The sequence below is a fragment of the Oncorhynchus gorbuscha genome, linkage group LG18 (genome assembly GCF_021184085.1).
Source record: "Oncorhynchus gorbuscha isolate QuinsamMale2020 ecotype Even-year linkage group LG18, OgorEven_v1.0, whole genome shotgun sequence".
Taxonomy (NCBI): Eukaryota; Metazoa; Chordata; class Actinopteri; order Salmoniformes; family Salmonidae; genus Oncorhynchus; species Oncorhynchus gorbuscha.
The window spans coordinates 8,151,817-8,164,005 of NC_060190.1; the positions used below are offsets into that span (position 1 = coordinate 8,151,817).

The window sequence follows — 12,189 nt, forward strand, 5'->3', positions numbered from 1 at the left end:
TGGAAATATAGATATACTTCTCCTTAATGCATCCACTGTGTCAGATTTCTTTTTAACTTTGCAGAAAAAGCATAATCTGAGTACGGCGCTCAGAGCCCAAAACAGCCAAAAGAAATATCCGCCATGTTGCACAGTCTTCCGTCAAGAGCGTCTGCTAAATGACTTAAATGTTAATGTAAATGTAAGATAGAACTGCCAAAGGGGGAGGAGTTGCAGTCTACTGCAGAGATAGCCTGCAAAGCAATGTCATACATTCCAGGTCCATACCCAAACAGTTCGAACTACTCATTTTGAAAATTACTCTCTCCAGAAATAAGTCTCTCACTGTTGCTGCCTGCTACCGACCCCCCTCAGCTCCCAGCTGTGCCCTGGACACCATTTGTGAATTGATCGCCCCCCATCTAGCTTCAGAGTTTGTTCTGTTAGGTGACCTAAACTGGGATATGCTTAACACCCCGGCAGTCCTACAATCTAAGCTAGATGCCCTCAATCTCACACAAATCATCAAGGAACCCACCAGGTACAACCCTAACTCTGTAAACAAGGGCACCTTCATAGACGTCATCCTGACCAACTGGCCCTCCAAATACACCTCCGCTGTCTTCAACCAGGATCTCAGCGATCACTGCCTCATTGCCTGTATCCGCTACGGAGCTGCAGTCAAACGACCACCCCTCATCACTGTCAAACGCTCCCTAAAACACTTCTGTGAGCAGGCCTTTCTAATCAACCTGGCCCGGGTATCCTGGAAGGACATTGACCTCATCCCGTCAGTTGAGGATGCCTGGTCATTCTTTAAAAGTAACTTCCTCACCATTTTAGATATGCATGTTCCGTTCAAAAAATGCAGAACTAAAAACAGATACAACCCTTGGTTCACTCCAGACCTGACTGCCCTCGACCAGCACAAAAACATCCTGTGGCGGACTGCAATAGCATCGAATAGTCCCCGCGATATGCAACTGTTCAGGGAAGTCAGGAACCAATACACGCAGTCAGTCAGGAAAGCTAAGGCCAGCTTCTTCAGGCAGAAGTTTGCATCCTGTAGCTCCAACTCCAAAAAGTTCTGGGACACTGTGAAGTCCATGGAGAACAAGAGCACCTCCTCCCAGCTGCCCACTGCACTGAGGCTAGGTAACACGGTCACCACCGATAAATCCATGATTATCGAAAACTTCAATAAGCATTTCTCAACGGCTGGCCATGCCTTCCGCCTGGCTACTCCAACCTCGGCCAACAGCCCCGCCCCCCCCCGCAGCTCCTCGCCCAAGCCTCTCCAGGTTCTCCTTTACCCAAATCCAGATAGCAGATGTTCTGAAAGAGCTGCAAAACCTGGACCCGTACAAATCAGCTGGGCTTGACAATCTGGACACTCTATTTCTGAAACTATCCGCCGACATTGACGCAACCCCTATTACCAGCCTGTTCAACCTCTCTTTCATATCGTCTGAGATCCCCAAGGATTGGAAAGCTGCCGCAGTCATCCCCCTCTTCAAAGGGGGAGACACCCTGGACCCAAACTGTTACAGACCTATATCCATCCTGCCCTGCCTATCTAAGGTCTTCGAAAGCCAAGTCAACAAACAGGTCACTGACCATCTCGAATCCCACCGTACCTTCTCCGCTGTGCAATCTGGTTTCCGAGCCGGTCACGGGTGCACCTCAGCCACACTCAAGGTACTAAACGATATCATAACCGCCATCGGTAAAAGACAGGACTGTGCAGCCGTCTTCATCGACCTTGCCAAGGCTTTCGACTCTGTCAATCACCATATTCTTATCGGCAGACTCAGTAGCCTCGGTTTTTCGGATGACTGCCTTGCCTGGTTCACCAATTACTTTGCAGACAGAGTTCAGTGTGTCAAATCATGCTGTCCGGTCCTCTGGCAGTCTCTATGGGGGTGCCGCAGGGTTCAATTCTTGGGCCGACTCTTTTCTCTGTATATTTCAATGATGTTGCTCTTGCTGCGGGCGATTCCCTGATCCACCTCTACGCAGACGACACCATTCTATATACTTTCGGCCCGTCAATGGACACTGTGATATCTAACCTCCAAACGAGCTTCAATGCCATACAACACTCCTTCCGTGGCCTCCAACTGCTCTTAAACGCTAGTAAAACCAAATGCATGCTTTCAACCGTTCGCTGCCTGTACCCACATGCCCGACTAGCATCACCACCCTGGATGGTTCCGACCTTGAATATGTGGACATCTATAAGTACCTAGGTGTCTGGCTAGACTGCAAACTCTCCTTCCAGACTCATATCAAACATCTCCAATCGAAAATCAAATCAAGAGTCGGCTTTCTATTCCGCAACAAAGCCTCCTTCACTCACGCCGCCAAGCTTACCCTAGTAAAACTGACTATCCTACTGATCCTCGACTTCGGCGATGTCATCTACAAAATGGCTTCCAACACTCTACTCAGCAAACTGGATGCAGTTTATCACAGTGCCATCCGTTTTGTCACTAAAGCACCTTATACCACCCACCACTGCGACTTGTATGCTCTAGTCGGCTGGCCCTCGCTACATATTCGTCGCCAGACCCACTGGCTCCAGGTCATCTACAAGTCCATGCTAGGTAATGCTCCGCCTTATCTCAGTTCACTGGTCACGATGGCAACACCCATCCGTAGCACGCGCTCCAGCAGGTGTATCTCACTGATCATCCCTAAAGCCAACACCTCATTTGGCCGCCTTTCGTTCCAGTACTCTGCTGCCTGTGACTGGAACGAATTGTAAAAAAATAAAATAAATACAAATCGCTGAAGTTGGAGACTTCTCTCCCTCACCAATTTCAAACATCTGCTATCTGAGCAGCTAACCGATCGCTGCAGCTGTACATAGTCTATTGGTAAATAGCCCACCCATTTTCACCTACCTCATCCCCATACTGTTTTTATTTATTTACTTTTCTGCTCTTTTGCACACCAATATCTCTACCTGTACATGACCATCTGATCATTTATCACTCCAGTGTTAATCTGCAAAATTGTAATTATTTGCCTACCTCCTCATGCCTTTTGCACACATTGTATATAGACTCCCCTTTTTTCTACTGTGTTATTGACTTGTTAATTGTTTACTCCATGTGTAACTCTGTGTTGTCTGTTCACACTGCTATGCTTTATCTTGGCCAGGTCGCAGTTGCAAATGAGAACTTGTTCTCAACTAGCCTACCTGGTTAAATAAAGGTGAAATAAAAAATAAAAAAGTCAACATTAGTCAGAATTAGCATTATAAATATTCACTTACCTTTGATGAATGCACTCCCAGGAATCCCAGTTCGGCAATAAATGTTTGATTTGTTCCATAAAGTCCATCATTTCTGTCCAAATAGCTTATTTTGTTAGGGCGTTTGGTAACAAATCCATTCGCGTGTTCAGGTCCAGCCGAACATCGGACGAAAAGTTCAAAAGGTTATAGTACAGGTCGTAGAAACTTGTCAAACTAAGTATAGAATCAATCTTTAAGATGTTTTTATCATAAATGTTCAATAATGTTCCAACTGTAGAATTCCATTGTCTGTAGAAAAGCAATTGAATGATAGCTACCTCTCATGTGAAATGCGCGTGACTGAGAACGAGGCTGCTGCCAGACCACTATCTCATAGAGCTCTCATCCGGCCCCCCTTCACGGTAGAAGCCTGAAACAACGTTCTAAAGATGGTTGACATCTAGTGGAAGCATTAGGAAGTGCAAAATTACCCATATCCCACTGTGATTTCGATAGGGGCTGAGTTAAAAAACTACAAACCTCAGATTTCCCACTTCCTGTTTGGATTTTTTTCTCAGGTTTTTGCCTGCCATATGAGTTCTGTTGTACTCACAGACATCATCCAAACAGTTTTAGAAACCTCAGAATGTTTTCTATCCAATATCACTAATAATATGCATATTTTAGCATCTGGGACTGAGTAGGAGGCAGTTTACTCTGGGCACGCTATTCATCCAAAAGTGAAAATGCTGCCCCCTATCCCAAATAAGTTGAAGGTGCCAGGTGTGACAGTGTGACGGTTGAGACAGTTCAATCAGAGTTTATTCTGAGACGTAAACACACCAGCCATCTTTGCAGCAGCGCCACCTCTTCTGTTGATGTTACCTCTCTGTGTGAAACACTGTGTTTTTCTCTCCTCTCTCAGAGACAAGCTGAATGAGCTGAGGAGACAGAAGGAGAAGTTGGAGGAGAAGATCATGGACCAGTACAAGTTCTATGACCCCTCACCCCCACGGAGGTACAGAGCCGTTTGGAGAGGAAATCAATTCACTTTGACAGTGACAAAATTCACTAGTTTGGATACAGTATTAGTTAGTTTTACCTGTTTATTTTTAAGACAGTTTTCCCATCAGGCATAATAAAGTTTATCCTATTCTATATCGATTTTAACATATCTATTATATTTCCCGAGGCGTGGGAACTGGATTGCCCTGAAGATGAGGAAGCTGATGAAGCCGAGGAGCCGCGAGCGTTGTGGCCCCGCCTCCTCTTCTGACCACCATCGCTCCCTCACCCCCACACGCTCTGGCTCCTTCGAGGCCCTCCCGCCCACCTCCCCCTCTGCTTCCTGTTGCCAGGACAATGGCTCCTTCGAGGGTTCAGACGGCTCGGGTGGGTCCACCACCTCCCCCCGGAGGAGCTGCAGTGAGTATGACCTTCTTATCCCCTCCCATTGGTCCCGTCTGAGAGCCCTGATAGGACAGGCAGAAACGGGCTGTCCAATCACGCTCCGCCATCACCGCAGGCCCACCCACCCTGCTACGAGCTATAGGCCAAGAAGAGAGAGCGACAGCTAGGCCCCTTCCCCCACCACGGCTGACCCTGCAGCCACGGCCATCAGGGATAGAACAGAAAGATATGGGCGGAGCCAGTTACTGCAGGGAACCTCCCCCAGCCACCACCGATTGGACAGGGAGACAGAAGTCACTCAATTGCTACATCTTTATTTGACGGTCCTACAAGACAGACTCTTCCTATTTGTATCAAGATAGAACCGCCTCCCAGGCTCTTTACACAGAGATCTATGAGAAGGAATAAAAATGATCTGTTGGAATGATCTGTTGCTGAGCCATTGTATAGGAGTCTCCTGGGTAGGAAATCATCATACACACTTGACTTCTGAAGTGGTAAGATGTAGGGCGGCTCTGTCTGTATCTACCCTGTATAGCAGGATAACTAACCTCTGACCCTACCAGGTCCGGAGCCTGCTGGTTTTCTGTTCTACATAATAATTAATTGCACACACCTGGTGTCCCAGGTCTAAATCAGTCCCTGATTAGAGGGGAACAATTAAAAAATGCAGTGGAACTGGCTTGGAGGGCCCGAGTGTAGTTTGAGGGCTGTGTAGTATACGTGGGTTTCTATGACAGACAGTGCATGCAGAAACACTTGTTACCTGGTGTTGCACTATGAATATGTCTGCATGTTTCTTTATGTGGATCAATAAGGCCAAAATAAGGCAACATTGTGCCTATTTCTGTCTATCCCCATGTCTGTTTTGTGTATGTTAACCTGTTCTCTCCGTTCCCCTCCCTTCATCCTCCCCTGTTTCTCCCTCCCCTGTCCCTTGTTGTCCCACACTGTAAAGTGTCCACCCTGAAAAGCTTTCCCCTTATGAGGAACAGACTGAAGGATAAGGACAAAGTCAAGTCCCTCTTTCGTCGTTCCGTGTGTAAGAAACATGATGGGTCGATGTCTCGTGATTACCTCATCTTGGCTGCGATCTGCCTATTTTCTCATCATTAGCGAACTATTAGCCTGGGTCCCAGATCTGTTTGTGCTGTCTTGCCAACTTCTTAGGATTGACAATTCCATACGAAGTTGGCAAGACAGCACAAACAGATCTGGGACCCAGGCTAGTGAGCTATGCTTTACCTTATTCTTTAGTCTACCATTGTTTTAACCTCTTCCTCCTACCTGACACACAGGCGTCCCATCTAGACATCTGGAAATGCAAATGCGCTACGCTAAATGCTAATAGTACTAGTTAAAACTCAAACGTTCAATAAAATACACATGCAGGGTATTGAATTAAAGCTACACTCGTTGTGAATCCAGGCAACAAATCAGATTTTTAAAATGCTTTTCGGCAAAAGCATGAGAAGCTATTATCTGATAGCATGTAACACCCCAAAAGACCCGCAGGGGACGTAAACAAAATAATTAGCATAGTCGGCGCTACACAAACCGCACAAATAAAATATAAAACATTCATTACCTTTGACCATCTTCTTTGTTGGCACTCCTAGATGTCCCATAATCACTATTGGGTCTTTTTTCGATTAAATCGGTCCATATATAGCCTAGATATCGATCTATGAAGACTGTGTGATAAACGGAAAAAAATAGTGTCTTATAACGTAACGTCATTTTTTAAAATAAAAAAAGTCGACGATAAACTTTCACAAAACTCTTCGAAATACTTTTGTAATGCAACTTTAGGTATTAATAAACGTTAATAAGCGACCAAATTGATCACGAGGCGATGTATATTCTATAGGGGTACGTCTGGAAATAATGTCCGGGTAAATCTCAACCAAAATATCCGGTCCGAGACCTGAAGAAATGGGCTGTCTCTTCTTCGTTTGACCAAGAAACAAAGCCTAGGCAAATGACAAGACTGTTGACATCGTGTGGAAGCTGTAGGAATTGCAATCTCGGCTCCAGGTAATTTGCTTTCCCATAGACAATACATGCAAGTGGCGCATTGATATATTTTCCCATTTTCAGTGATCAGATTTTCCTGCGCTTTTCGATGATGAAACGCACGTTCTGTTATAGTCACAGCCGTGATTTAACCAGTTTTATAAACGTCTGAGTGTTTTCTATCCACACATACTAATCATATGCATATACTATATTCCTGGCATGAGCAGCAGGGCGCTGAAATGTTGCGCGATTTTTAACAGAATTTTCGAAAAAGTAGGGGGTAGGAGTAACAGGTTAATGAATGCAGCAGAAATCCTCCGAGACAATACTCTTGGAATTACGTGTAGAGTTCTGCGAAGTGTGCAGCTTGGCATCCTTCCTATGATTGAGTTCAGCCATAATATTGCTATATATTGCAATTTTGATACCCATACCCACTCTTTCTCGCTGTTAGCATAATGTCATGTCTTTACTATTATTAAATGAAGAATTTTAATTTTTATCAAAGATTCTCTGTAATTAGCATTTGGTGATTAACTAATCAGGCAAATGTAATTAACTAGGAAGTCGGGGCACCAAGGAAAATATTCAGATTACAAAGTTATAATTTTCCTAATACAGCTTTTCAGATGTTTTCAAATCTGATTAATAGTCTTCTGATTAATGAATTCTTCTTTACCTCACGTTAGTTTCATTCAAAATGTTGTAAATTGTTGGTCATCTGCACGAACCCAGTCTTCACTGTGAGTCATCCATACATCAATTGTCTTAAAATAATGTATTTACTAACTAAGTAATTAACAGAAATGCATAAACAAACAGTAGATAGTTACAAGGAAATGATAACGGAGTTTCCCTTGTGGGATAAACGGGCATCGCGGCTTGGTGTACAAAAGGGAAGTGGGGGTCGACTGAGATAAGACAACAGACAGTTGATAATTATAACAATTGAAATTCTAATCCTTTGCACTTGAACGCTCACTCATTCGGGAACAACTGCAATCAATCTTTATATATACGCTCAGTGTGTCGTCGGGGTTTGTTTGTTTGTTTCTGTTGGAGAGTTTGTCCGCCCTCTCTGTCAAGGTTAGAATGGTTCGTTCCGAGTGACATTCATTCATGTAGTTATGGATAGATGTTTTGGCGGTTGTCGGTCTTCGCATTCAATGATACCAAATTCCTAGCTCCAGACTAATAATTAATATCAAAGACTTGTTCTTATTCTTATTCTGGTATCAATAATCTAAGAGTTTAACCACGTGGGATGGTTAAAAGATTCAGCAGTCTGGTCTCAAACCTTGGCCCTCTCGTTATCGAGGTAAGCTGGCCTGCAACCTTTATCCTCTTGTAATGGAGAGAAACATGGTCTGGTGATAGAAAACCCAGGTGGGGTTTTATTCGGAACATCGAAAAGGGCTGTCTCATGACGCCCGGTCCTGTCTGTGCCCCTGGGGGCGTGCCAAGGACTTACTGAAACTTTTTAGGGAATTGGAGTTTCCTTCATTAAACAGTCCACAAACAGCTCCATCTTCACTTATTCATTTTATACAACAATTAGATGTAAGCCTCATATCTGAGGCTATTATATAAACAGCGTTATGGTAATGTGGCCGTATTGACTCCCATGAGTTTCACAAAATTGTACCAAACGGACCAGTAAGTAGCTGGATTCTTCACCGATCTTTTATACCTTCTCCAGAACATAAATGTTGTTCGGTTCTCCAGTTCTGTGAGGTGGAAGAAATTCCTTTGTTCTCTATGAAAATTCACTCTGTCTCTATACTGTGGCCATGAGGAGATAATCTCCTCCAGGAATTTACGACCTCTCTCTGACCACAGCAGCCTGGGTGTAGGAGACAGGGAGAGGGGGATGGGGCTTTCTGTACCCAAAGAGGGCAACGTCATGATAATAAGCATCCACCACCATAGATATTTTCACTCTTCTGTTCTCCATGCAGTTCTGTAGAGTTACCCAAGAGGTCAGGGGAATGCTACATTGCAGAACACTGGTACTGCATAATGTTTTAGTTTCTCAGGACCACATTGCTGGAAGGCAGGAAGACTCTGACGGAGGCGTGAGGCTTAAACCGTAGTTATTGATAAACGTCATTCTTTTCAAGTGAAGCGTGTAGAATCTTCTCTCCTTTGAATGAAAGACAGGAAGGGAAAGAAAATATAGGACTTCCCCATTAACCAGAGGCAACTCAAGTCATCTCTCTCCACCTCCACCCCCAGCCCTGAATGACCTGGACAAACTGAATGACTTGGTGTACCCCTCAACCCTGTCTGAGGACCCTGAGCAGCTAGAGGGGTCAGAGGTCAAGAATGACAGATCCAGGAAGGAGTCTATGACCTCATCCATGAGCGACTCCATCTTGTCCATCATCAACCATCAACACCAGCCCACCACCACTCCTTTGTTTCATCCCACCACCACTGCTGCTGCCGCCGCCACTGATGGCAATGAGCGATGTTTGACAGGTAGAGTGATTCCACCATCCATATTACGTCCTTCCATTTGACATCTTCATCAGCTATCTGCTATGAACACCTTTTGCTGTCGTTTTAAGGATCATGCTACAAGGGTACATTTGCTAAGGGGTTTGAGCTACAACGTCTATAGGGATGTGTTGCTTCATACAGCTGCAATTCCGTTTGTTTGAATGAACACTACCACTTCCCATATGCTTCTCATGCTTTTAACCTGACCAGTTTGACCGCAACACCTCCTCACACCTGGATACAGTGTTGTCATACCCATACCATGTCGTCTCATTTTCTGTCCCCTGCCATTTTGTGTTGCACAGACAAGGATTGTAATGACAGTGCTGTGGCGACTGACTTTGACGACGGTGATGAACTACAAAACCACGGTAAGCAACATCCCGCTAACTCATTATTTGAGGGTTCCCAAATGGCACCCTATTCAATACACAGTGCACTACTTTTGACCAGAGCCCTATAAAGAGAATAGGGTGCCATTTGGGATGCAGACCATGTGCACAGATGTACGAGTTAAAATGAATCTGTTATCATGGCCTTTTTTCAAGTTAATCTCTCAAGTAGGCATTTCAAGTAGGCATTATTCTGAACAGCTTGATAATACTGCTCTCTATAGGCAGACATAATGATACATGCATTTACTAGCTTGTATTGTTGCCTATGCTATGTTTATTTTACATAAAATGTGTTTATAATACATTGTGGAAATGCATACATTTTCCAGACAGTTCTAATCAAGAGTGTAGCCTGCTATTTTGCTGTAACCTAAAGCGACGTTCTCTCCATCTGCGGTTCCCCCAGGTCTAAATGGAGTGCCGAGCCGTGCCCAGAGCCAGAGCAGTGGAGAGTTCAGCCTCAGCCTAGACAACGAACCCTGGTCCAACGGCAGTAGCCCGGTCCAGCCGCCTCTGTCATCCCGCCGCTCCTCTTCCTCCTGCCTTCCGCCTAGCGATACCTCCACCCCCCGACACACACGGCAGAACCCCTCGCCGACCACACACACACAGCAGCGATCCACTTCCTTAACGCACACCAGCAGCAACAAACACAGAGAGAGGGTAGGAGGAAAGAACTCCTCACCTATTGCCATAGCAAACACCCAGGGTTCAGTTCCCTGTAGGGGGAGGGAGGTGGGTAGCACCCAGGACCCCTGGCCCAGAAGGAGTGTCCTCAGGAGGTGCGCCAGCGGCAGCAGAGCCCCCCAGCGCCCTTCCGATGGGAATGTCCCCAAAACAGCTCAGGGGCAGGTTGCCGTACTACCTCGATCTGGATTAGGTCTGAACAAAGCTCCGGAGACCACCACCACCCGAGCCTCAGCCATGTCCCCGATCACGGTGCTCTACGTCCAGGGTAAATCTTCCTCAGTGTCTGGGTGTCTCAAATGTTTCTCCACCCCGTTGGGGAAGGAGGCGCGTCTGAGAGGGCCATGGTCTCCTGCCTCTCTACCCCGGGCCAGTAGCGTCATCTCAACAGCTGAGGGTTCCTCGCGACGATCTAGTGTCAACAGTGACTCTAGGGTGATGGCGAAAGTAGATCCCTTACCTATCATGGAATCTGATGGAAACCCAAATCAGGTTAATCAGAATCAGAACAAGCAGAACAATCCAGAAGAACGAGACACTGATAATCACCCACCACCACCAAGCAAACCCCCCAGAGACCCAGCGATAGCCACCGATCGACCCAAATCCACCTGCCAGGAATCCCTCTTCGGTGGCACCCCTTTCAACCTAGACTCTGTCTTCTCAGACACTATCTTTAGCGAGTCGGTAGTCACCACCACTACTAGTGACAGCAGCAATAATAACGATAAGAACCAGACTTTCCTCTGTCTGGACCCAGAACTGGTGCGTAACGTCAGTTGCCCGCCCCTGAGGCAGGAGTCCACTAACGGCACGGCACTGGGACGCATGGACAATGTACAGAGCCAAAATGGAGGACAAGAAGACTGTGAGAGTAATACTGTAGAAATCACTCAGTGTTGATTGCCGATTACAGGTAGTTTGTAGTTGCATGTAGAAACAGGTAGTTGTGAATGTCAGTAACAACGTAGTACTAATCATTACCAATGTAGTACCAACATTGTTTAAAGGAGACTTGTTTCTCTGATGTACAGATTTTTATATTTAGTCCAAATGAAGATGTAAATAAAATGTACTTTTAGGGAATAAATTGTTGTTTTCAAGTTGTTGTTTTCACATCGACAATATTCCTTTGTTGTTTGACAAAAGTTTTCAGTATTATACGGTCTATGTTTTAATTAGTATTTATAATCCTGTGTTGATATTTGTGTTTTATTTGTGTTTATAGGCCGTGTCAATCTACAAATGCTTAAAGTCCCTATTCATATGTACTTTTTGTTGTTCTAGTTATACACATAAACCCTTCAACCGAAAAACCATAGCTCTCTGTCCAGAGTGTTGATAGTACATACAGACTAGTAAACAACATGTACATTACATTACCTTGTTACTTTATTACCACGCTGGACATTACAGTGAACTTATAACAACAAACACAATCAGTAATCATCTGATTAGGAAAAACGCACCAATATGGTTCCTCGGTCGAGTGTCATGTCATATGTCATGTGGGGACTGTGTTTTTGTTTGGTTTGTTCAGCTTGTTTTTTTGTTTGCTTTTCATTGTCTCTGCTTCATTGTCTCTGCAAAAATCCAATACTGAGATTGTCCTCAGTGAAGATGAAACCTTGTAAATGTAAATGTGTGCAGGGACTTCAGGAGCCACAGTTGAATAAAGCCCTTTTCATTCCTTTAATATATTATGTTGAGTCTGTTCTGATTTCTGATTCTAGAAGTAATGAGTGAGAATGCATGTAATTCTCAAGAAAATGTGCAGACAAAAATATAAACGCAACATGCAACAATTTGTAAGATTTTACTGAGGTGCAGTTCACATAAGGAAATCAAACAATCGAAATAAATCATTAGGTCCTAATCCATGGATTTCACATGACTGAGCAGGTGTGCAGCCATGGGAGGGCCTTGAATGGTATAGGCCCACCCACCTGGAAGCCA

General features: G+C 44.8%; 1 protein-coding gene across 6 annotated transcripts in view; it reads left to right on the top strand.

Moving 5' to 3' along the window:
• The window catches only part of LOC124003518 (girdin-like), a 36,459-nt gene extending 24,526 nt beyond the window's left edge, over positions 1–11,933 (top strand). For 5 of the 6 annotated variants that reach the window (XM_046311828.1, XM_046311831.1, XM_046311834.1 and 2 more), the window contains 5 exons: positions 4,146–4,238; positions 4,413–4,645; positions 8,885–9,130; positions 9,457–9,522; positions 9,953–11,933. In XM_046311828.1, coding sequence (XP_046167784.1) covers positions 4,146–4,238; positions 4,413–4,645; positions 8,885–9,130; positions 9,457–9,522; positions 9,953–11,136 — 1,822 coding nt within the window. In that variant the 3' untranslated portion in view covers positions 11,137–11,933. The remainder of the gene's footprint in view (positions 1–4,145; positions 4,239–4,412; positions 4,646–8,884; positions 9,131–9,456; positions 9,523–9,952) is intronic. The other variant, XM_046311833.1, reaches the window with a different exon arrangement.
• The last annotated feature ends 256 nt before the right edge of the window (positions 11,934–12,189 follow it).